We start from the raw sequence: 26,981 nt of genomic DNA, 5'->3' as shown, positions 1-26,981 counted from the left end.
AGTATGGTCCAACTTGTACTCTTTTTCATGAGAGATCTTGTGCATTACATTGCTTGAAAGGCAAATACAAGTGATGGAGCAAGTAATTGAGAAAAGTAGGTGTGCATGGCAAAAGAATAGTGCGCCACTCATTGGCAGATGCATAGAGTGACTTGTGCAGAAGATCTATCCACGGATTGCTTTTTTACTCTGAAGCTACACTTTACTTCATCTCACCATCCTGATGAATAGAAAAGTCAACTAATACACTTGCTGTCAAGTGGATAGATGTAATGGAGTTTATTGATAGAGATCTTGTTATGGAGTTTGTTGTTGATGGTGAGTCCACAAATAGGGCAAAAGCTCTTATTTTGCAAAGTGTCTATCAACATATTGTTGTTTCTTATTACATGGCTCACTGTCTGAACAACTTGTTAAAAGATATTGGAAAGTTTCCATCATGGGGATGCAAAATTTTATTGGTTTGCTTTGCATTTGATTAAAAGTTAATCAAATGTGCTAATGTGAGATGCAAGTTAATTATTTCACAGTGTGGGACCTAGGACCTCCAGATATTAGTTGGTGCCAAAGGAAAAAGTTGTAATAAGTTATGCTTGACAAATACTAGGTGATACTCGGTGTCAGGTTTTGGCTTAGATTAATTTATTGGCCACTAATGTCGGTGGTCGTGACATTAGAGACTAGGCATTAATTAACTAATTAATGCCAATCTAAGGGCTAATAACTGCTCAGGGATACTTGGAATGCAAATTGGCCTAGCCAATTTAATTATTGGATAATGGGATTAGAAGGCTACCACTTGTCAAATCTTGCCCATGCAAGTGAGAAAAACGTTTTTACGGGCTGGTGGAAGTCTATTCTAGCCATTGTGAGAGAGGAGGCTATTGGAGAGTAAGGAGAGGTTGCTGATGTGATTTGCAACCACCAGGGATCAGTCCTATAGTATGTGATAGTAGTTTGGAACCCTCTAGGATGAGGTAACAACAACCCTAACTGAGTTTTTTTTATCAGTCTGTGCTTTGTCGTACGATTGTCAGTTGTGTTTGTGTCAGAGTATACTGAACCTTAAACTCTTGTATCTTAAGGATCAGAGCAGGGGTAATGGACTGGAGAGTGTGTCGTACTCCGAACGGATCCCGAATCGCAGCAAGGCAGTCTTCGGATGTCGAACATCAGCAAATGCAGCAATAAGAAGCTGGATCTGATGCAGACAGTAGTGAGGAGAGAGAAAGTCTAAAAACGCAGGCTGTAGGAGAGAGAAAGACTAAAAACGCAAGTAAGACAGCCTGCATGAAAGAGAAAGACTAAAAACGTAGGTTGGACAGCCTGCAGGAGAGAAAATTGTCAAATGCAGGCTGGACAGCCTGGCAACAGTTGGAGAGAGAAAACTGCCAAACACAGGCTGTAGATGATGTGGCAGGCAGTACAGCAGCAGGTCTGTATAGGAACAACAATTGCCTGACTGGGATCAGCTCCAAACTGCGAGTTGAGGGCTGAAAATCAAGCACCAACTGATGTAGACAGTAATGGAAAGCTTCGGTTGAGATGTTCTCCTCGAACAGGGTGTGGGTAGCAAGTTGAAACACTTAAAATCTGCAAAAACGAGATTGAGGGCAGAATGGAAGGCAACGTACGTATTTATAGAAAGTTTGGGCCCTCCCAAGTGGGTTTGTGCTTATGGGACACAAAAACTCTCTAGGATCGCGTTTCTTTTAATAATCAAGGTTTCTTCATTAATTAAGCAAGTTTTGGGGCTATTTAAGTAAAGCTAATGCATTTTTAGCTCAACACCCCCTCTCAGGCCCAACAATGGTGCCACAAGAAATATCTTTTATCCCAAGGCGTCCTACCCCGAAGCAGTCAGAGCATTGGACAAAGGGTGCGCAGCGACTACCCAATGGCCTACTAAGACTACAAAGGCGATGGTTATCTTACCAAGGGAGCCCAAGTGATCACCCTAGAGAGGACAGGGCATTGGACGAAGGGTGCACGTCGATCGCCCAGTGGCCTACCGAGCCCTACAAAGGCGGATGGAATCGACCGTGGATTGCTTTTTTTTTTTGGTTTGTCTTTTTTTTTTTGGGTAAAATTTGATAGATTTAGCATTAAGTGGGGTTTCAAATCAGTATTCGTTCTATTGAGTATCCGTGTCCCAAACGGGAGAATGATAAGGATGGTCAGATCCAAGACCTTCACAAAACAAGTATACTATCCCTACCATTACTGGGTATTGGTAAAAAAGAATAAGGCGAAGGTGTGGATATAGCAAACATGTGAAGCAAGCAAGCAAGCTAAGGAAAAACTGCCTTGGAGACCGCCACGGGAAATGCCATGAATACGGTGGATCAAGAGTCGACCACTCCAAAAGACCGAAAAGGGATAAATGCGCACAGATGCATGTTTACATGAACAGAGTGCCAATGCATAGGGTAATGCAAAGCGTGATGCAAGATGTCATACTTACGCAAGATGCAATGCAACGGTGCCACTTGGATAGTGCCCTTGCAGGGGAATTGTTCACTTGCCCAAGCGTCCTTTTACAGTCATATCATCCTATTAGTGCGGATGAAGTTACAAAGGTCCATAATACAATACAAAAGAATAAATGAATGAATGTCTAAAAACCTGTTAGCATCATCACTGCCACTGGCAAGAGTAGAAGCCGCTCCCTCTCAAATTGGAAGGGAAACCAAGAGGGGAACACCCTCTCCTCATCAAGCTGAAGTAGGGGAGGGTATACCTAAACCGATCCTGGGTAACATGTACTAAAGAACTGGATGGTTGACCGCTTTGGTCAAAATATCGACAAAATTGTCGAATGTAGGCACAAACTCTAGGTGGATAGTGCCTAACTCAACTTGCTCTCCGGAAAAATGGAAGTGGACTCCCACATGCCGCATCTGCGGTGTAATGATCAGATTGCCTGCAAGGGCAATGACACTCTGGTTGTTGTAGTAGGCAATGGTGGGAAAGTCTCATGGAAAATGAAGTGTTGCTAGTAAACTCCTCAGGTAGATGGCCTTGGTGGTGCCATCAAAGAGAGCCCGGTACTCAATCTCGGCCGTGGAAGCTGCCACCATCTCTTGCTTACGGCTGGACCAAGAAATGGGAGCCGTGCCCAAGGTAAAGAGGTAGCCGCCATGGGAACGCTGGGTGATGAGTAAGTCGTCAACGTATAACATGATAGAGCTGACCCCCTCTACAGTAGATCAAACATATAAGTTCGGGTCATAAGGGGTAGAATGATATCCATGAGTCCATAAGAACTCATCCATCCGATGGAACCAAGAGGACGGTGCTTGCTTCAACCCATAAAGAGCTTTCTGCAAGTGGAATACCTTATCCCTCAGGTTCTCTGAAGGAAAGCCCAGTGGTTGCTTCACATAGACTTCCTCCTCCAAATAACCATTTAGAAAGGCACTCTTAATATCCATTTGGTATATTGGCTAACCGGGGTGAGCGGCTAGCACGAGAAGCAACCGGAAAGATATCAACCATGCAGTAGAGGCAAAGGTCTCTTCATAATCAATGCCATGCTTTTGTTGAAACCCTTGCACAACAAGGTGAGCCTTGTACTTATCTAAAGTCCCATAAGCTTTTGGCCTGGTCCTGAAAATCCACTTTGTCCCGATGACTTTCTTGTGGCTTGGATGATCCTCATTTTGGTCAATACCCTCTAGCTTCTCCATGGCCTCTCACCATTGAGGGTGCTGAAGAGCCTTTTGCTATGTATCCGGCTCAGAATGCGCTATGTAATCGGCTATAAACAACGACGCAAATGAAGCCTGAGAAGCAAATCGGGTAGATCTTCTAGGTCGCTCCGGAGTGGAATTTGGTGGTAGGATCCCTGAATCCCGCATGGTTTACTGGTACTAGCGAGGTAATGGGTCTTGTGAAGGGGGCCTAGGAGATGAAGAATTTGCAGGAATGTCAGGAGCGGGAAGCTCAAGAGACACGATCTTTGATGATGTGGAAGGAGGAATAGGATCGGAATCCGGTGCAGAGGATTGCACGTTATCCCTCTCGTAAAAAAGGACATCTCTTCTAACAATCACCTTGTTTGTCAGAGGATCGAACAAACGATAGGCTTTTGCTTTAGAGGAATATTTGATAAAAATAAGGAGATTAGCTCGAGGAGCGAGCTTTCTTATCTTATCATCATGCGTGTGTGTGTAGGCACGACACTCGAAGACTTTGAAGTGGGAAATGACAGGCCGAGAGCCGAAAAAATGCCTCATACGGGGTCTTCTGATAAAGAGTTGCAGTCGGGGCACTGATGGAGAATGTACACTGAAGGGTTAACAGCCTCGACCCAAAGGCGCTCAGGAAGCTCTGTTGCGAACAACATAGAGCGTGCCATTTCCATGACTGTCCAGTTCCTACGCTCTACGACTCCATTCTAAGAGGGAGAGTTAGTAGAGGTGAGCTGGCGAGAGATGCCATGCTTCAGTAGAAACTCGGAAAACTTGTGGGAGATAAACTTACCACCGCTATTACTCCTCATGCAACCAACACGTCGTCCAGTTTGGTTATGAACCAGCAATACCCAAGCAGAAAAATATGTGAAAGTATCTGACTTATGCTTGAGGAAGTACACACACATGTATCTAGAATGATCATCCACTATCAATAAGAAGTCTAGTGCGCCATTTAAGGCAGCAGTGGACGTTGGCCCACAAAGATCAACATGAATCAATCTAAGAGGCTCCTCAGCACGATGTGTATACTATTGAGGGAATGGGGTACGGTATTGCTTTCCAAGTTGACAAGCTTTACAGACATTGCGAGCTAGTTTTAGGCGGGAAAGTCCGTCAACTAGCTAATGGCGGGATAACTCATAAAGAGAGTCATAACCAATATGCCTTAAGCGAAAGTGCCAAAGATGCTCATTGTTCGTAGGCTCTTGAGATGTAGCTAATACCTGAAAGTTATGGAACATGAAGCCCTCGGCTGTCGGCTTGGTCAGAAAGTGAGTCATGTGGTAAAGGCCATTGGGCTGTGTCTCACCGCAAGCAATAACTAAACCAGTTTCAGAGTCAAGGATCTCTACCGTGGTCGTTGTAAAGAAAACTGCTCGCCCCAACTGGCAAAGCTGCTGAACAGATAACAAGTTCACCCCAAGCTGAGGGACATGGTATACATTGTCGAGCGAAGCCAGATCCGGACCCTTGTTAGTGGAAAAATCGATGCTACCTTGAGCTTGAATCTTGATCGAGGAGTTGTTTCCTACGCGAATCCGCTCAGCTGTAGGACTCGGGAACGGAAAATGTCCACTATAGGCGTCATATGATGTGTAGCTTCACTATCCACAATCCAAACAAGAGCTGAAGTGCTCGGTTGTGATGAGTGGGTCTTTGCGGTAATCTCGTTAGGAGGCAACTCACAGATGCGGATGAGACTCGCATTTGATGTCTCTATGGAGATGATGTGGGCCTTTGCAGACTCGTTTGACAAGTCCTCTGGAGTTGAGAACGTTGTCAAATGAGATGACTGAGCGGTGGTAGTATGAGTCTGACCTTTAAATTGCCCCTTGCCATCACCCTGCCTCCCTTGCTAGGGGTTGCCTGACTGAGGAGCGGGGGTCTGAGACTTAGATTTGGGTGCTGTGTCTTTGGCCTTTGATTGGCACTCCTCGTCAAAATGACCAACCTTTTGACAATGTTGACAATACCTATTCTTTTTAAGTACATTTTGCCACCCTTGTTCGAGTTGTGATTGGGAGTTCTCTTGTGATTTCCCAGATTGAGTTTGTTTTGGATTTTGAGTGGAGGTTTGATTTTGTTTGCCCTTTCCTTGTTGCCCCTTTTAAGAATGAGCAACAAGAGCCCCTTCTGAGGAATAATTCAAATGAAATCGATCAAACAACCGTGCGTAATGCAACAGTTGACACTCAAATTCATAGAAAGTAGGCATGGTAGGCTTTGAAACTATACCTTCCACAAAATTGAAGTATTTCATGGGAAGTTTGTTCAGTAATTCTAAAGAGTTGGAGCTCATGATCAAGACTTATACGACGGGTCCTATCCTGAGCCGCATAGTGGTCAGTCAAGTGTGCCCATCGCTTTGACGCTAAGTCAAAATGTTGAAGCTGAGAATGAAACTCAGGCAATAAGCCCTGCATCAGCTCGACAATAGCGGAGGCATTCCTAGCCTTCCATGAGCAGACAACCTCGTATAGAACAAGTGCGGGATGGGGTCTCAACCCTTGCACAAGATCCCATAGGTTCTGGGAGTCAAGGACATGTCTCATCAAGTTCGACCAAGTGGTTGTAAACGCCCCGAACAACATAGTATGCTTAACAATTATGAAATTCGCTTGTTTTCGAGACTTAATATAAAAGAGAATAAACACTTAAAGCTGAAAATGAAAATTACTCACAAAATTTCAGCCATGAAAATGTAAAAGTAATGGAGATAAGATTGAGGGTCGAAGATGGGCAAACCCCTCCCCCGCGAAGGAATGTATTTCTGCTCAACCCAAGTCCCTTAGGGAAGAGCTCAGTTACAATTAACCTGAGAGTGAGGAGAAGTAATTCTCACTCTCATAAGATCATACAAAGATGTACAAACACACATGCATTATCTATTATGCAATGATAAGAACTGATTTCTTTACAGTATGAGAGAAGAAAGAGGGGAAAACAGCCTATCAGTAGTACATGGATAGGGCTTATTTCTTGTTGCTAAAATGGAAGAAAGAGCTCGAGAAGAAGGTGCTGTAATGAATTTACAGGCTTGCTGTCCTGTAAAACAGCAGTGATAGAAGAGGGAATATGAAGGAATTTGATAATGGAGAAGTGGGGGATGATGATGGGGATGGATGGGGCCAGTTTCTGGCTATCTGTGGGTGCTGTACATGAGTTTATAGCAAAGAAAAATGATGCTGAATGAAGAAAAACGAGCTCTTATTTATAGGGGAGGGAAGAGCTAGTACAAAAGGGGAAAGTGGAGTAGCATAAGACAAGTGTCCAACCACATGTCATGAGATGTGACAAGTGGTGGGACACTTGGAAACTTGTGTGACAAGTGTCTTGACACTTGTCTCTTCTCTATGGCCTTCCTTTTTGGGCTGAATACTGTCAAGAATAGGGACAACTAAATTTAGTAAGTACAATCAGAGTACAGAATTTACTATTTTTAGAATGACATCCCTATTTTTTAGGACTAGCATTTTTAGGCTAATTCGAGGCTCCTAAAATTTAGGGACCCCCCAATATGGGTGTCATATAAAGCTTTTTCCGTGTACATCGCAAAAACAGTATCAGAATCTTCATGTGACTTTCCTATGGAAAGAAATATGCATTTCAAGCTTTCAGTCCACACATGCACTTTGTACAAGCATTTCATGATCATGCCATCTTGTTGATTGTAATTGTCTGTTGTGGCGGATCTAGCCCACACTTCAAGGCATCAATCCTTTCTGTGTGTGAGTCTAACCTTGATATGCGTGAGTTCTGGTCACAGGCGCCCAATCGGGCCATATAGATGGAAGTGTGATCTATCTTTTCTCTAACCCATCGCGTGGGTCCACCATAACCTGTGACCACTCATCAGTGGCCAGCTCCAATGCACTTTTCTTTATATCTAATAGTTAGTGCAAAGGAAACAAATTAAATAAATCATTAAATAGACAAATTAATGAAAAAGGATACAAATTCTGTTTCTATAGAGTTGTGACAGTGGTAAAGTTTGACCCGTTAAAACGAGTCTTATCATTGAAAGCATGCTTGGCAGAAGATGAGCTGGAACCATGAGGTGTCGAGAAAGTGGGATAAGATGGATGTGGAGGGTAAGATGGTGGTGGTGGGTGTGTCTGATAGGAAGAATAAGGGGGAAAAGGTGGGTGGGCAGAAATAGATTAGGAGTGTCCAATGAGTGTTGATTGATGCAGAGGCACTGGAATATGAACGTTTCCATAAGATGTGGATGGAGGTGGAGGCACTGGGATATGAAAGACCTGTTCAAAGCTCGGCTGGGGAACAATAACATGTCCAGAAGGTCCACTAGGTAATGCTATAGAGGCAAGCTGTGGTACCAACTGATCCACACTCGGGAGAGACTGGGGGGGATACCCAGGCTGCAATGATCCTGAAAGTGTGTGAGAAGGTGGAACACCACCCGATTGAGGAAAGGATGAGGTCCTAAAGGCGATGCCTATGTTTCTATAACCCCCCGGTGCAGTGTGATATACAACATGAGGTGTTTGATAGGGGAATGTAAACGGTGTGAAGGGAAGTGGGGAAGTAGCGGAAGAATATGGTGGGATAGGTGGGTTTTGAATTTGTGGTGTGAAAGGTGTAGATGCATTTTGTTTATTTTTACCACTTAATGATTGAAAATGAAATGATGATGATGATGATGCACCATGCAATGTAGAAATAGGAACACCAAATTCATTCTAATTTTGAGAAGTAAATTGAAAAGAAGGAAGGTTAGAGGAAGAGATACCTGACTGTTTCTTATAATCCCCACGACATGTATTAAAATACAAGAATTGGTTCTCAAAGAGAACCTTTTCTGTAGTCAATAGATTGTACTCTATCTTCCTCATGATTTCTACCAGTATATTGCAAAGCAGAAGAGGTAAAAGACGAAGGGACAAAAGACGAATCTAAAGTACCTTGCACCGGAGTGGATGGAAGAGGATGAAAGAATGGAACATACTTCGGATCTCTTTCTCCAACAGAAGGGCCCATCCCTGAGGGAGGTCTCGATGGCTATACAATATCATCAGATTTATGTGCAACATCTGAAGAGAGAAATTTATGCATACCTTCATTGAGTAGCTTCTCCTTAAGGACAATCCTTCGATCGAGCTCCTCAATCTTCTTTCGTCTAAAGTCCATGATCATTGTATAGTCTTTCTTCCGTGTTGTCAGAAGTGTCTTCCACCATGTTGGAACTTTGTGGACCAAGCCGTTCTGCCCATTCTTGCTCGCTTCTTGACATAGATTGTTCTGGAGACTGAATTGGTGTTGATGTGTTCGAAGTCATTTGAACCTACTGTTGTTCTTGCTTCTTGTAGAGAGCTTTTAGATCAAAGGCCTAGGTTTCTTAGAGAGTATCAAGTTTTGATACCATGTAAAGAAATTCTCTGACACAGAAACACAAATAACAATCGTACGACAAAGCACAGGTTGATAAAAGAATTGAGTTAGGGTTAGGGTAACTCAGAGACAATGAACATAGAAAATAATTGAAGTGATATAACTGCTGAATATACAATGCTCATGTAGCAAACACACTATGCAATGAATGAATACTGAACCTCGAACTCTTGTATCTCAAGGATCAAGGCAGGGGTAATGAGTTGGGGAGTGTGTCGTACTTCTAATGGATCCCGAATTGCAGCAAGGCAGCCTTTGGATGTCAAAGATCAACAAATGCAGCAGTGAAGTTGGATCTGATGCAGACAGCAGTGAGGAGAGAGAAATACTAAAAACGCAGGCTGCAAGAGAGAGAAAGACTAACAATGCAATCTAGACAGCCTGCAGGAGAGAGAGAGACTAAGAACACAGGGAGGACAGCCTGTAGGAGAGAGAAAACTGCCAAACGCAAGCTGCAGATGATGTGGCAGGTAGTACGGCAGCAGGTTTGTACAGGAACAACAATTGCTTGGCTGGGATCAGCTCCAAACTGCGAGAAGAGGACTGGAAATTAGGCGTCAATTGATGTAGACAACAATGGACGGCTTCGGCTGAGATATCCTCTGCAAATGGAGTGTGGGTAGCAAGAAACACCTGAAATTTGCAAAAACGAGATTGAGGGCTGAATGGAGGGGCAGCATACGTATTCATAGAAAGTTTGGGCCCTTCCAAGTGGGTTTGTGCTTATGGGACACAGACTCTATAGGATTGCGTTTCTTTCAAATAAACAAGGTTTCTTCATTAATTAAGTAAGTTTTGGGGCTGTTTAAGTAAAGCTAATGCATTTTTAGCTCAACAGGTAGTAGCCTTTTTGGTGGTCCTATGCTGGTGGTAACGGTTTCTAATATCTATTTGAGTAGGGCAGTAGTAGCTTTTCAGCGTTTCTCACAATGAAGCTTTGGAATTTCTCTCTCTATAGCATTCCCTCTCATCCCCTAGCCATCTCTCAAGTTATCTCAGCATTTTTTAGTAGTTTGAGCCATCAAAGTAAGAGATTTTAGTCCATCTCTGCTGTAAACTCTATTTCATAGCAGAAATCAAGGTTTTGACAGTTGCCTTGGGATGCGTGCTTAAAATTGAGAGCTTAGGACTTGAATTCCAGTAGCTGAAATTGAGGAATTTTAGGGAGATTTGGGGCTGACATTGTTTTTCAAGGAGTAGGGTGAAGGTCAATCCCTAAGCAAACCAAGGGGAAAATCGGTTTGGAGGCTTGCTAGTCAATTTTGACAGCAAGAGGCACTTGGATTAGCGGAGGAGATTAGAGGACCTTAGTTATACTTCATCCATTTGTAATAAAAGTTAAAGAAATACTGCAATGGGTATCAGTTTTGGGGTCAAGTATGCATTTCACTTTTGTGAATTTGTTAATTGTTATAATTAAGTGGTTAATTAGGTTTTTTACCACCCTATCCGAGAATGAAGGTTGGTTTCATGGTTTCATTGCTGAGATACCATCAGTTCCCTCGAAACTTGAGGTACTTGATTGAAGGTCCAAAGCTTTACTTCAGTTCTGAAATTGTATTCAGTTGAGTATTACAGCATGAATATCTTCAAGTAGTGAGATGGGATCAAGTAAGGATGATGCCTCTCAATATGAAAATTCACGAAGTATCAGGAAAAGTGGAATGCTTGATCTTGGACAAGGCACGGTGTCATGAGGATATGTATTTTTGAAACCTCACTTAATATGTGAATCAATTTTTAATCACATGGTTAAGTAAATGTTGTACATGTGAGGTGTAACTGGGGTTAGAGTAAATTTACGAGCTTGAAACTTAAGGGAATTATGGTACGTCAAAGGCAAAGGTTGCTATAAGTTATGTTGCATATGTACTTGGTGGTATTTGGTTCTAGTTGTTAGCCCAGGTTATTCATTTGGCCATAAGTGTCAGTCGGTGACACTAGAGAAGTGGTGTTTAATGGTACCTAATGCCAACCTGATGGTTAAACATGGCATAGAGATACTTGAGAATGGAAGTTGCCCAACCAATTTGATTATTGGCTAGTCAGATTATTTTTTTGGGCATTGAAATAATTATTAGATTAATTTTACGTATTTAAAGACAGCAAATTCACAAAGTATTGGGAAAAATGCAATGCTTGATCTTGGACAAGGTACAGGGTCATGAGGACATGTATTTTTGAAACCTCACTTAACATGTGGATTAATTTTTAATCACATGGTTGAGAAAATGTTGCATTTGTGAGGTGTAATTGGAGCTAGAGTAAATTTACAAGCTTGGGACCCGAGGAAATCATGGGATGTGTAACCAGCCTTCCTTCCATGGATGGGTGGTAAATCCTTGATTACAACTTAATTACAGCAACAAACAATTAATGCAAATCTGAAAATAAAAATTTACCTACTGATCTTAGACAATGCACACCCGATTGGCCCAAAAATTGGTGCCTCTTTCCGTATTTCTTTAACTTTATTGTTCGATGCCCTGAAAAATAATCTGACTGGCCAATAACAAAATTGGCTAGGCAACTTGCATTCCTGAGTGTCTCTCTGCTATCTTTGACCATTAGATTGGTGTTAGGTACCATTAAATGTCACTTCTCTAGTGTCATCAACAACAGACACTTATGGCCAAACGAATAACCTAGGCCAACAACTGGCCAAATACCACCAAGTACATGTGCGGCATAACTTATAGCAACTTTTGCCTTTGACATCTCGTGATTTCCTCGGGTCCCAGGCTTGTAAATTTACTCTAACCCCAGTTGCACCTCACATGTGTAACATTTACTTAATCATGTGATTAAAAGTTAATCCACATGTTAAGTGAGGTTTCAAAAATACATGTCCTCATGACAGGATGTCAAAGGCAAAAGTTGCTATAAGTTATGTTACATAGGTACTTGGTGGTATCTTGCGCTAATTGTTGCCCAGGTCATTCATTTGGCCATAAGTGTTAATTGGTGACATTAGAGAAGTGGTATTTAATTGTACCTAATGCCAATATAATGGTCAAAGAGAGTGTAGAGACACTTAGGAATGGAAGTTGCCTAGCCAATTGAATTATTGGCCAGCCAGATTTTTTTTTTTGGGCACCAAAATAATTATTAGATTAATTTTTATAATCTAAAGACTAAAAATTAATTTATTAATTATGGAGAATGCTACAAAAATTATAATCTTCAGATTTGGAATAAATGTTGTTACTTGTATCAAATTTGGGAAAAATTGGTAGAATTTGTAGATTTGGGCCAAATATTGTATCAAAATTGAGGCTAAAACTCTCAGATTTTGGGGGAAAATTGGGCAACATTATTCAGAAATGTTAAGGCTTGGGAAAATTATTCAGATTTGAGCAAATTTTTATGATTTGAGAGAAATTGGGTTCAACTTCAGATTTTGGGGCAAGCTTTCAAAGTCCAAATTTGGTTCAGATTTGGGGCTAACTTCTAAATTTCTCAAATTTGGGGTAAATTTAGATAGAATTGAATTGACATTTAGATTGAGCAACATTCAAATTAGGGTGAAAAATTCAAATTGCAGATTTGGAAAAAGAATGGGGGCAAAATTTCAACATTTGGGAAAGAAATTGAGATGAAATTTTCTGATTTTGGGTAAAATTTTTCACATTTGGGGGTGAATCCAAAGACTTGGAGCTAAATTTCTCAAAATTGGGACAAATTTAGGTAGAATTGGGGCCAATGAATTAAGACCTTTGAGAGAGAGAGAGAGAGAGAGAGAGAGAGAGAGAGAGAGAGTTTTGGGCTAGCTGCCAACCCAAAGTGTTACACCGTACACGATTTGGTGGATTCTGGACAAGTCGCTGTCCTGGGGTCTGAGTCGTGACTTGTTACTTGTGCGTGCAGCTCGCAATCAATATTGAATAGTCAACCTGTCACAAGTCCCTCTAACTTTCCGTTATATGCTGTCCACGAATTACACTGGCGGCTGTCCATAGTGTACATCACTAGTGCACCATGATTGATTGAGACTTGACACGTTTCAATTGATCATTCGTTGCGTAAGCAATGTCTATAAGAGGCAAGATAATATATTAACATATGGTTTGACTTTCTTTGATGATTGAAAAAGGTCCCTAACCAAAAGCAAGTAACATTTTAGAAAACCTTTTTTTTTTGAGGGATTGAAACTTTTAGGCGTTTCACTGAGTGAAATGTGTTTCATGTTTCACTGTCACTGAAACGTGTTTCGTAGTTACCTTGGGTATATGGCATGGTTGGACAACTATGGCCAATGTTGCAACTGTGATGCCTTATGGAAATTCTTGTACAATATGCCTTTCCTTTGGTATAATGCAATGCAATTGAGGACGATTATAGAGATTTCAAGGGGGTGGTCTGTCACAAGGACGTGAAATTTTATTGTTTTGCTTAACATTTGATTAATCAAATGTGCTAATGTGACCTGTATATATGAGATGCAAGTTAATTATTTCATGATGTGGAACCTAGGACCCCGAGATATCAGTTTGTGCTAAAGATAAAAGTTGTAATAAGTTATGCTTGACAAGTACTAGATGGTGCTCATTGTTAGATTTTGACCTAGAGCAATTTATTAGCAACTAATATTGGTGGTGGTGACATTAGAAACTAGGCATTAATTAATGTCGATCTAAGAGCTAATAACTACTCAGGGATACTTGGAAGACGAATGGGTCTAGCGAATTTAATTATTGGTTGGTGAAATTAGTTTTTTGAGCACTAGAATAATTTTTAAAATTAATATTTTAAAAAGTAATTTAATAAGTTGGATAATGATGAAAAATGGGATTAGAAGGCTGTTACTTTCCATGCAAGTGGGAAGAATGTGCTTAGGTGTTGGTGGAAGCCTATTCTAGCCATTGTGAGAGAGAAGGAGGTTGTTAGAGAGCAAGAAGATATTGCTGATGTGATTTGTAGCGACTAGGGATCAGTCCTATAGCATGTGATACGAGTTTGGAGCCCTCTAGGAGCAGCTGATAGCAACCCAAGATCCTTCTGGTGCAGATGATAGCATACAAGAGGGGGCGATAGTTTTTCTTGTGTTCATAAGCTGTAGGTGACAGCTTTCATGACTGTTTGAGCAAGGCAGTAGTAGCTTTTCAGTGTTTCTCGGGATGAAACTTTGAAATTTCTCTCTCTACAACATTCCCTCTTATCTCCTAGCCATCTCTCAAGTTATCTCAGCATTTTCTCTAGTAGTTTGAGCCATCAAAGGAAGAGATTTTAGTCCATCTTTGTTGTAAAGCCTAATTTACAACAAAAAGAAGGGTTTTGACAGCCGCCTTGGGATGTGTGATGACTTGAATTCCAGTGGCTGAAATTGAGGAATTTGAAGGAGATTCAAGAGGCTAGCGAACCAATATCAGATTTGGGGCTGAATTTGTCTTTCAATGAGTAGGGTGAAGGCGAATCCCCAAGCAAACCAAGGGGCAAAATAGTTTGGAGGCTTGCTGGTTAGTTTTGACAGCAAGAGACATTTGAATTAGCGGAGGAGGTTAGAGGATTTCAATTGTACTCCATTCATTTGAAATAAAAGTTCAAGAAATACTGCAAGGTGCATCAGTTTTGGGGCCAACAAGTTGTTCAATGTTCAAGATTATATGATAAGGTGTGCATTTCAATTTTGTGAATTTGTTAATTGTTAATTTGTCACTGATAATGCAAATTTGATGGTGTCATTGCATCAATTCTTATGCCATGAGTTCAAGAAGAAGTCCAATGAACTGTAACTGAAATATTTTGAAACCCAGTTTGCATTCAATTTCCTAATGTTGGGAGGATCGGGCTCTAGAGTTGAGCCGATCCCATAGGGCTACGTGATTCCTAGTTGATCCTACTTTGGGATCCTCCATGGGACAAGGAGTAGGGTGGGTATCAAACTTCCAAAGATTAAAGGTGTCAAGAATACACTCCACCTTGCAAGACTAAAGCAAATTGTTGGATCCATCCAACTGATCTTCTTTTGGGCAAAGAAGGGAAAATTGTTATTAGGATTGTCAACTCATGTGTGAGTCTGTGCATGCCATTTAGGGCTGGGCACATTGTCATTATTTTAGGCATTAATTGTGAGGGGCTAACGGAGACCGAGATCTTCGAGGTGGATATATACATATATATTCTCTCTGCATTTGTGTATATTTCTGCATTCTTATACAACAGATTTTTTGCATTTCACTGTCTCTCTCTCTCTCTCTCTCTCTCTCTCTCCTCTCTCTATTCACTCTTTGTCTTGGTCATTGACTTCCGCATTGCTTCACTTTGACAAGGAGCCCAAACCCTAGAGAGACTAGGGCATTGGACCAATGGTGTGCGTCGGCTGCCCAGGAGTGTACTAAGTTCTACAAAGGTAGATGGAATCAATAGTGAACTTTGCATTTTTTAAAAAATAAAATTTTTTGAGGGCGTTTGGTGTAGTTTGTTCAAAAGATTTAGCATTAAGTGATGGTTTCAAATCAGTTTTTGTCCCATTGAGTCAATGTGCCTACTAGAAGTATGGGAAAAGAAGGATGGAGAGCCCTACTACCTTCATAAAACAAGCAAAACAATCCTACCCACTACTAGGATAAGTGCCTAGAGATTCATGTACACTTTTATGTCAATCTTATGGAGAATATGTGGAGAGAGAAGCAATACGATGGAAGCAAGCAGAACAAGCAAAGCTAGCATGTAAGCATAGGAAAAAATTGCCTTTGGAGACTGCCATATGCAATGCCATGAGTATTGGGAATCTGGAGTCAACTACTCCATGGGTGATCAAAAAGAGATAAATGCGCATAGATGCATGTTTACATGAAGAGAATGCTGATGCATGGGGTAATGCAAAGGAAGATCCAAGTATTCATACTCATGCAGAATGCAATTCAACGGTGTCACTTGGACAGTCCCCTTGCAAGGAAATTGTTCACTTGCCCAAGCATCCTTTTTTAGTCATGCCATCTTGATAGTGTGGATGAAGTTACAAATGCCCATAATATACAATACAAAAGAAATTAATGTCTGAAAGGGAAAAACTATAAGCATTATCAATGTTACTGTCAAGAGAAGGAAACCCTCCCCTCTCAAACTGGAAGGAGAAGTAAAAGAGAAGCACTCTCTCCCCGTCAATCGGAAGAAGTAGAGGAGGGTTTACTCAAGCCGATCCGTGGTAGAAGATACTGTGGAACCGGCCTGTTGACCGCCTCGGTCAAAATATTTGCAAAATAGTGACTAGATGTCACAAACTCTAGGTGTATGGTGCCCATCTCAATCTTCTTTCTAGTGAAGTGGTAGTGAACCTCCATGTGTTGTGTTTGAGGGGTGATGAGAGGATTGCCCGCAAGGGCAATGACACTTTGGTTGTTGTAGTAGACAACTGTAGGTGACTCACAAGAAAATTGTAGTGCAGCTAGCAAGTTGCTTACATAGATGGCCTCCCTAGTATCATTGAAGAGAGCTCGATACTCTACCTTGGCCGTCGAAGTTGCTATCGTCTCTTGCTTATGGCTAGCCCAAGAGATGGGTGTTGTGCCCTAGGTGAAGAGGTTGCTGCCATGGGAATGCTGGGGTGTTAGGATTTCCCGCCAAGTCAGAATTAGTGTAGCCTTGAAGCATAAACCATGACCATAAGTTAGTCCATAATTATAGGTACACGGTACACCTGTAAATATCTTAACACATGAAGAGAAGCAATCCAACGAGACATTCTAGGTGCATTAAAATACTGGCCAAGTAAACTAATTGAGTATGCAATATTTGGTCTAGTATGAATCAACTAGAGTAATTTCCCTACAACATAACGATAGGTATGAGTATCAAAAGGCTGACCTGAGGTATCCTTATGTAGATGGACAATGGGATCTAAAGGTGTGGCTATTGGTTGTGTTTGATTAGTGCAATACTGTTCCATCAGCTGTAGGGTGTGCTTCTATTGTAACAGGGAGATGCTTCCCTTGGATCTAACAATCTCCATTTCCAAGAAATTAGACAATAAACCTAAGTTGGTTATCTCGAATGTAGAGTAAAGCTAATCCTTAATTTCTGTAAGAGTTGGAGAATGTGAGCCAGTGATAATATATTATCAATGTATAGCAAGATATAGCTGATCCCCACGCTAGTGGTGTGCACATATAGATTTGGATCATAGGGGGTAGAATGGTATTCATGAGTCTGTAAGAACTCATGCATCCTGTGGTACCAAGACCTCGATGCTTGCTTCAGTCAATAAAGAGCTTTCCACAAGTGAAATACCTTGTCATTCCAGTCAGTGGAAGATAAGTCAAGAGGTTGCTCCATATAGACTTTCTCCTCCAAATAATTGTTTAGAAAGACACTTTTGACGTCCATGATAGATTGACCAACCGTGGTGAGTGGCGAGCGTAACCAACTGAAACCAGCCTTTCTTCTTGGAATGGGTGGTGATAACCTGATTTAAGAGTTAATTACAGCAATAAATAAATGCATATAAAATGAAATACACACTTTACAATAACATTCTTGGACAGTAGACACCTTGTTGGCCCCAAAATTGGTGCCCCTTGCGGTATTTCTTTAGCTTTCATTCAATTGGAAGGAGTACAACTCGAGATTCTTCAATCTCCTCCTGCTAACCAATTGCTCTTGCTATCATAAATGACCACCAAGCCTTTTGGGTCATTTGCCCCTTGATTGACCTAGGACTTCTTCTCCAATTTGACCCTTGGCTGGCCAAATGCTGCCCCAAATCAATTTGGGATGGGCTGGATCTTGAAATCCCTTGATAATCTTCAATTATCAGCTGCTGATTTTAGTCCCTTGAGCCATCAATCTTTGGCACGGATCCCAAGGTGGCTGCTAAACCCTAATTTTTGCTGTAAATTAGGGTTTACTGCAGAAATTACAGATGAGCCCACCAAAAATGACTGAGATCTCCTCTGAATGGCTGAGAATTGTTGAGAATGACTGAGCATAGATTGAAGGAGATGAGAGAATGCTGTAGAGAGAGAAAATTTTGAGATTTGTCGCGAAGAACTGATCGAAATCAGCTGTTGCTCTGCTATACTAGCCCCAAACGGATGCACCAACAACAATAGGAGCATTAGAGACTTTGATCTTCAGGAGAAAGTGCATCGGCAGCAATTGCCAACTTCCCAAGGTCAAGAATATGCAATCTCCATCACCAAAATGGTCTCCAATGGTTGGGAAATGGCCCCAAAAGCTGGTAGCAACAATCCAACACCTCTTCCCAAGAGCTCCAAAATGAAAAAACGAGATTTCCCTCTCCCTTCAGCCCTATTTAACCTTTCCCCCACTTGCATGGGAAAGTTTTACCAAGTGGCAGCTTTCTTAATCCATTTTCAGCAATTTCCAGCCATTTAATTAATTTTCAAAATTAATTAATTCTGAAAATTAATTCAGCCCTTAATCCATGCCCAAAAAATTGACCTTGCCCATCCAAAAATTAATTGGCTAGGCCATTTGCAACCCAAAGTGGTCCCATGCATTAATTGACCCTTGGACAAGCATTAATCCATTAATTAATGCCTAGTCTCTAGTGTCACCACTGACACTTAATGGCAAATTAATGGTCCTAGGGGCAAACTGACACCAAAATTCACCTAGAATCTAACAAGTGTAACTTGTTACAACCTTTGCCTTTGAAACCCATCTTTTTCACAGGGTCCTTCGGCTTTCAACTGTGAAAAAGTTGCTTGCACCTCACATGTGCAACACATGTGTATCTTTTAATTGCACATTTGATTAATCCTTTAATCGAATGTCAATTAAACATAAGCAAAGCATCAAATTTTCACGTCCTCGTGACACCAACAGATGAAATGATGTCAACCGAGCAGTAGGTGTGCAGGTTTCTTCATAGTCAGTGTTGTCCTTTTGCCTGAAACCTTGTATTACAAGGCGAGCCTTGTATTTGTCTAAACCTTGTATCCACTTCATCCTGATGACCGGTTTGTGATAAGGACGATTGACCAATGTCCAAGTCTCATTGCGATCAATACCATCCAGTTCCTTCTTCATGGTTGCATGCCACAGAGGGTCCTGGAGAGCCTCCTTCCAACTGTCCAGCTTAGAATGTGCAATGTAATCAGCTGTAAATAGTGATGCATATGAACCTTGAGGGGCGAGCCAAGTAGACCTTCTAGGGCCCTTTGGAGTGAAATCTGATAAAAGGATACTTGGTTCACGCATGGTTTGCGAGTATTAGCAAGGTAACGGGTTTTGTGGAGGAGGCTTGGGAGCTGAAGTATTTGTTGGAAGGTGAAGAGTGGGTAGTAGACCTGGCTTAGTAGGCACCAGGGTAATTGCAAAACACGTTTTAATGACAGTGAAATTCATTACAACACCTCTTTCACGAGCTCTTCTTCCATTTTGAGAACAAGAAGAAAGCCATATTGATGTATTGTTGTTCAAGAACGGAGAAAGGTTGATTTTTCCTCTTTCTACTCTCATCTTTAAAAGAAATATGCTATTTTTATTGCATAATAAGTGATGCATGTTTGCATGTATATCTTTGTGATGCATGTGTACACATACTTCTTTGACATGATCCTGTGAGAGTGAGAAATACTTCTCCTCACTCTTAGGTTGATTGTAATTGAGCTTTTCCCTAAGGGATTTGGGTTGAGTAGAAATATACTCCTTCAGGTGGGGGGGGGGGGATTTGCCCATATTCAAACCTTAGTTTTTCTCTATTTCTTTGAAGTGCTCATTGTTGCAATTTTCTAAATAATTGTCATATTTGCCCTCAGGTATTCATTCTTTCTATTTTCTCCAATGATTCAACCTCGAAAATAAGTGAACATTATAGTCATTGAGCATACTACGTTGTCCAGGGCATTTTCAGAATGTATGGCCTCATACATGTCTTATTGCAGCTCTGCATACCTTAATGCATGGCTTAGATCTCTAGCATCAGTCTGCCAGCAATTTATCTGTGCACAAGCTCAGTACAAGTAACTTACCCTCAAGCCTTGTTACAATGCTTGTCCTTGCAGTAAACTTTTACATTAAGGCAAATAACATTCAGGGAGGATTGGTGGCTGGAAGAAGGGGGAAGCAGGGAGTGTGTAGAGAGGTAGGGAAGGAGAATGGGTGGGTTACTTTTCCTTCTGTTCATCAATGCTGATAATTAAGCCCATGAAAAGTGCCGTTGTTGAAAACCTTTAATCGCTGACAATGATGTGCTCTATACTCTTCTTAAGCTTCAAATGCAGATCACTGTAAAGAATTAATGAAATGGCTGGCTTGTGATTGGAAATCTCTATGGTGCGATTGCACTGTCAAACTTGGGAAGTGCTGTGTATTAACTTTTTTCCGCCTGCTGTATTTGTAGGCAAGAAGGGTGCATCCAGACAAAAATCCAAATGATCCTCAAGCTGCTTCGAATTTTCAGGTCCTTATGGAAAAGTTATGCTCAAGTGATTTGCTTGGATGGTAGCTTGATTTGTATCATCCTAACCTTTGAATGCTGGTATAGGATGAAGGACCTCCAGAAGTGCATTCTTCCAGAAATTTTTGAACTAGAGGATTTTTGTGATTGGAGAAGTATAAATAGGGATTTGGGATGGAAGTTACAACTAAAATATAGAGTTGACAGAGTTCTCTTCTTGTACTGATCTGAGGCGTTTGTTACAGTTGTTAGGAGAGGCATATCAAGTATTGAGTGATCCTCAACAAAGAGAAACTTATGACAGATATGGAAAATCTTCTCTTTCCAAGTAAACACTATGTACTGTGATTTTTTATACCGTGCTGTACTTAGCTTTACTTTTGCTTGAAAGTTGAATGTATTGGAGTCCTGTGAACTGAAATCTTCTGCTACATAAGGAGGCTATTTAGTCTATTTTCACATTGTTCTCTCTCTTTTTCTCTGTTTTTCTGTGTTGTTCTAATATGTTGATTTAACAGGAGAATTTTATTTGCATAACGCAAACAATGCTATGATGAGGTATTCCAACTAATGCAAAATATCAATTGGTGACTGGTGTTTTTTGGATGTCTTTACCTGGTGTTGGATGGCTGTATGGCTTGGGAGTATAGAGAAAGAAGCATCTTGATGTGCTTTATTTGTGATGATCTTATTTGTTACTCAGACTTCTGATCACTGTTTTGAACTCATTATCTTTCGTAAGTGCAAAACGGCTAGTTTGTCTAAGTGCTCATGACATGCCTCTTCTTGACAGGGAAAGCATGTTGGACCCTACAGCTGTGTTTGGAATGCTGTTTGGCAGTGAACTCTTTGAGGAGTACATTGGCCAGCTGGCAATGGCAACTATGGCATCTCTAGATTTAGGAACAGATGATCCAGTCAGAGCTCAAGAGAAGATGAAGGTATATACACAAGTGTTGTTGAGTTTCAGGTGGAGAAGGCTGTTCCACCAATAGAACTTTTAAAAAAAGAAGTTTTAGTGCTTCAAATACTTGTCCATGTCCTTTTGCATCTGTATTACTGGAGGACTCTATGTGAAGAGTTAGCGAGCTCGTAGGTTTTAAGCTCTTGCAATATCTTGCATATCTACTCCATCAATCTCTTGTAAACACCACATTTCCAGAACTGCTGAAGGCTTTTCTTTAGAGGATAGACTTCTTCTGAAATTCTACAAAGGAATGCAACTGCATCAACAATATAGATGCAGTGCTCAATCCATCCTATCGGTTAGAATTCCTTGCTGTTAATGAAGAGCACAAACTTGCAAAGTTGGCTTGGACTCTTAGACTCTAGTGTATATTGCTCAACCATTTCCTTGGAATGGCTTCATTTATTATCTCTTGGCCTGTTGAGGGCGTCATATCATGGAAGCTGTATGCCTATTTTTTGCGGGGGAAGGGCAGTATAAAAGTGGTATCATGTGTCAACATTAGTTTTTGATTTTCATCAGCATGATTGCTTCTCAAATGGTTGTCACATTCTTCACAGTTGTACTATAGAAGCATGGTTTTCTTGGGGTCTTTAAGTCTTGTTTTTTAAAACCAGGATGCTACCCTTTAGGAGTGGCTAGCCAGGCAGCATCTATTTCCACCTTGTCATTCTACTAGTATATTGGAAGTTTGGATTGTCATTCAGGCCTTCCTATTTGTTGCTGAATTCACCATTTTCTTGACAAATAGAACATATTCTTGTCATTCAACCATTCTATTTGCACATGAATGATGCTTGAGAAGAGGCGATAGCGCGAGACGTGTGTAGCAGATTAGGATGCCTTGGCTTGATTGAGGCAACGTGTGGTTGTTGATCTTGCCACATGCATTGCACGAGTAGCATCAGTTGCACCCTCTCCAATATTGGCTACAGCTACACCCTCATCCTCCCATGTCTAGAATGTGTTGGAGGTTGGGGCATCTACTTCTAATGTATCTTGCATATGATGATAGAGTACCCTTGACGCTTTTTGGGATCTGTAGATAAAGGTGGAGATTGATGTTGTTGTTGCTTGCCTTTTCTATGTGGATCACATTGCCTTTCATACTACGAGGTAAAATTTGTAAAATAATAAATGTTATCCAATGGGGTGATCGCGTAGTGGTAAGATGTGTGGGTCGCGTTGAAGGGTGCGTGAGTTCAAACCCTACGACCATCTCCCCCACGGCATATCTATTCACTTCAAATAATAAATGTTTGTTGTTTATCTATCAATGGAATACATTTTAATGATAAATCTTGATTTTGATTTTTGAAGTTGGTATCTAATACATGTGAAATTTGAAATCATGATGTGTATTGTGTTTAATAATCAATTAGGTTGGAAATCCTCAAGGGAATACTGAAAAAGGTTGCTGAATATGGCCCTACTTACATGCCACTATCCTTAGAGCACTTGCGTATTATTCTCTTGGAGAGGGAGAGATGCAAAGTTGAGTTCGTTGCAAAGGATACGAAAATGCTTTGGGCACACCATGGTGTGACATTGATGGTAGATGGATGGAGTGATAGCTGTAGGAGATCCATTAATGGGCTAGTAGCATATTCTTGTGGTGAGATGTACTTTGTTTCATCTCATGATGCTTGAGGCATAGGGAAGAGTGCTGATGTACTTGCCTATGAGTGGATAGACAGCATTGAGATGGTTGGGCCACAAAATGTTGTGGCATTCATGGCAGATGGTGAGCCAACAAATAGAGCAGCTGGTGCCATAGTTGAGAGCTACTATCCCCACATTACAATTTATTTTTGCATGGCTCACTGTTTAAAGTCTTCTCAAGGATATTGGTAAGCTTTCATGGCTTGAGTTGACCATTACTAAAGGAGCTGAGATAGTGACCTTTGTGCTCAACCATCAATATGTTTGCCATGAATTTTCAAAGAAGGCTTAAAAGATGCTCCTTAAGTACTCAGACACTTGCTTTGCTTATAACTTCTTGATGCTGGGTTGTTTGAGGGAGTGCAATGATGCATTGAGACATGTATTCATCAGTGATAAATTTAGGAGCTCTCCTTTGGCTTCTATTCCTACAAGGATATCATGTATAGATACAACTGAGGACATGGGATAATGGGATGAGGCAAAGAGGATCGATGCCATGGTTTAGCCTGTTATACACTTATTGCGCTTTGTAGAAGTGATGAAGCCATGTATTGGCAAGGTCTATGAGGCTATATACAGGATGATTGAATGTCTAGAAGAGTTGGTGCAAATGAGGATCAGTATGATGTGATCCGCACCTTATTGTTGGCCTTGGTGTGGAGCAATTGTGCAATTAATTTAATGCAAAATAAATGAAAGTGTAAGAATTAATCAATGCACATTGGTACTCGATCACAAATGAAAATAAATATATTAATGAGCGAGAGAGAGTACAACACTCAAGATGATCACACTAAATAATGCCACATGTATGTGCTAATGAGGCACGTCGTCTATTTACAATAAAAATTTGAACCCTAATGGCTTAACCATCATCACACTGAATAATGCCACATGTATGTGCTGACGAGGCACAGTGTCTACTTATAATAAAAAATAAAACCCTACTGGCTCAACCGTTATAGAAAATCCTAAATAAACTTTGACCCTAGTGTCACTTAGTACTAAGGATACTAAGAGCAATGACTAAATTTAATGACAGTTTAAATACCTAGGAAGCTCAGATTATGGATCAAAGGGCATCAACGCGTAGCCCATGAGATGTCTATAGAACACTCTCTATGAAATGGATGGATTGATCAAGGAAAATGACAAAATCCTAGAAAATATAAGGTCATGGTTGCACAAGTTCATCTAAGTGGATATAGCAACCTATGATAGTACAGAGTATGATAGATTATGGAACAAATGAAATAAAGTTCAAGGCTTGCGGAGAAGCTTGGAACTTTGGTCAAGGGAGAGCCTTTGCGAAAAGATTTGCCAAGTTGTCTTCAGTGGGTACGTAAGACAACTCTATTCTCCAGCTAACATCCATGATTTACTCACAAACATAATCCATGATCCGCTCACAAACATAGTGGTAATGAACTTGTATATGTTTTGTGTGGGCATGAAGCACTGGGTTTTACACAATGGCCAAGCACTCTGGTTGTCAATATAGATAAGTATCAGAGTTGTCCGATGTACATGAAGATCTGTAAATAACTTGCGGAGCGAAACACACTTCATTATGGATGTGAACGTTGGTCTGTAATTAGGTTCACAATTGGAAGTAGCAATTGTAGTTTGTTTCTTACTAAACCAAGAAACAAGAGACATATCCAAGAAGCAACAATTGCCACTATGAGAGACATGAGACTTTGAACATCAGCCCAATTGCTGTCAAATATGCATGCAAAGAGAGTGAAGAATTAGCCTTGTAGGAAGGCCAAGATCTTGGGTTTCTTTAAGATACCAAAAGACATGCTTCTCTGTTTGCCAATGAAGTAGTGAAGGGTTGTGCATAAATCTACTTAATTGGGAGACAACAAACTGAAGATCGGGCCTCGTGTGACATAGATAAATCAAGCATCCAACAGCCTGTTGGATATATAGTAGTGTCAAAGGATTCCCTACCTTCATCAGAAGTGAATTTGAAACTAGGTTCCATAGGAGTAGACACAGGCTTGCAATCCTCAAACTAGAAGTGCTAAAGAAGTTGTCCAATATATTTGGACTGTGTCATAATGATGTCCCCCTCAATGGTGGCAAATTGGATGCCCAAATAATAGTGAAGTAGACCAAGATCTATCATGGCAAAAACTTACTGTAAATCAGCCTTACATGCTGCAATTTGACCAGCATTGGTCCAAGCGACAAGCATGTCATCGACATAAAACACAAGAATAATAAAATCAGATCCCCAATGTCAAATGTAAAGAGTAGCCTCGGTGGGGATATTCTAAAATCCAAGATGCAATAGATGAGAATGTATGCAGGCGTAGTAATCTTGTGGATCTTGCTTTAGACCATACAAAGCCTTCTTGAGGTGACAGACTTTGTGCTTAGAGCCTTTTAACTACAAATCATGGAGGTTGAAAAGCATATATCTCTTTAATGAGATATCCATGGAGAAATGCCTCTTGATGTCCAATTGATGCACCTCCCAATGAAAGTGGGCAGCAAGGGCAACAATACTCCCAATGGTAGTGATGTGAGAGGTAGGAGTAAAAGTCGCCTCAGAGTTAATTCTTTGCTGTTGGGCATAGCCCTTGGCAACAAGGTAGGCTTTGTATTTGTCATACCAATAGAACCATTTGACTTTCGCTTAATTTTATAAATACATTTGGTACCTATTGCAGGCTTGCCATGAGAAAAGTCACATAGCTCCCAATTGTCATTTTGATGGATGGAATCAATCTTTGCCTTCATTGCTTCCACCCATCAATTATCTAAAAAAGCATCTTTATAACATAGAGGTTCTTCATTGCATGCTGTAGCCACCAATGCACATGTAAGAAGATTACCTTGATCCTTACGAGTAGAGGCTCGTGTGTTGGCAGCCAAAGGAAGAGACTACTTGCTGTGCCAAAGAGTGTCTAGCAGACGGTGAGGGACCCTTTTATGTTGCTGAATTTCAGCCCTTGTATTCTCCGATTGATCAAGAGTAGAGAACTACTCTTGGGACAAGTATCATGATGCTGTTGTGGCTGCAAATTAGGCCGAATGGGCTGCTGTAATGTGTTTGTAGGTGGTGGAAATGAAAGCTGAGAAGAAGGATCAGCCATGGAACTATTATGGAAAAGTAGTAGTAGGTTGCCAAAGATATGTGAAGCATCAATAATAGGCTGTTTCTGGCAGTCCAGCAAGGGGTGAGAAGCATTTTTATTGAAGAGAGCATCTCGGCTGACAATAACCTTGCTTGTAGAGGGTTGATAAAGACGGTATCCTTTACTTTCAGCACTGTATCCAATAAATATGCAGCAAACAACCTCATCTAGTTTATGTGTTTTCTGAGAAGGCACATGAGCATATGCCAATGATGTGAAAATCCTCTTATGAGAGAGAGAAGGCTTGGAGTCAGTCCATGCCCCATAAGGAGTAATGGTGCATAAAGCTCTTGTAGGACATTTGTTCCAAACATAAGCAACACATAGAATAGCATTGAACAAAAAAGAATTAGGTAAATTTTTACTCTTCAGCATGTATCTTGCTATCTCCATAAGTGACCTATTCTTCCATTCCGCTACTCCATTTTGTTGTGGGGAGTAAGGGACGATGCATTGATGATGAATACCCTGAGGTGCAAGATACTTTGAAAACTATTTGGAAAGATATTCACCCCCCTTGTTGGTGCGAAGGGTCCTAATGTACAAGCTACTTTGGTTTTCCACCATGTTTATTAAAGTCTTGAAGTAGGATAATATTTCAAACTTAGAATTGAGTCCATATACCCAAGCAAATCTGCATTTGCCATCAATGAATGTGACAAAACATAGAAATCCACCTATGGATTTTGGCTATATAGGACCACAAACATCACTATGAAGGAGGTGCA

At 40.9% G+C, this 26,981-nt stretch overlaps 1 protein-coding gene across 1 annotated transcript in view; it reads left to right on the top strand.

Moving 5' to 3' along the window:
- LOC148010447 (chaperone protein dnaJ 10-like) overlaps positions 1-26,981 on the top strand; it is a 99,254-nt gene that overhangs the window by 18,795 nt on the left and 53,478 nt on the right. The window contains exons 2-4 of the mRNA XM_087672095.1: positions 20,416-20,475; positions 20,718-20,800; positions 21,266-21,413. Coding sequence (XP_087528221.1) covers positions 20,416-20,475; positions 20,718-20,800; positions 21,266-21,413 — 291 coding nt within the window. The remainder of the gene's footprint in view (positions 1-20,415; positions 20,476-20,717; positions 20,801-21,265; positions 21,414-26,981) is intronic.

This window comes from Lygodium microphyllum, chromosome 29, assembly GCF_053477565.2.
Source record: "Lygodium microphyllum isolate KBCC chromosome 29, Lygodium_microphyllum_v1.1.10, whole genome shotgun sequence".
Lineage (NCBI taxonomy): Eukaryota > Viridiplantae > Streptophyta > Polypodiopsida > Schizaeales > Lygodiaceae > Lygodium > Lygodium microphyllum.
This window is presented reverse-complemented; position numbering and strand designations above follow the sequence as displayed.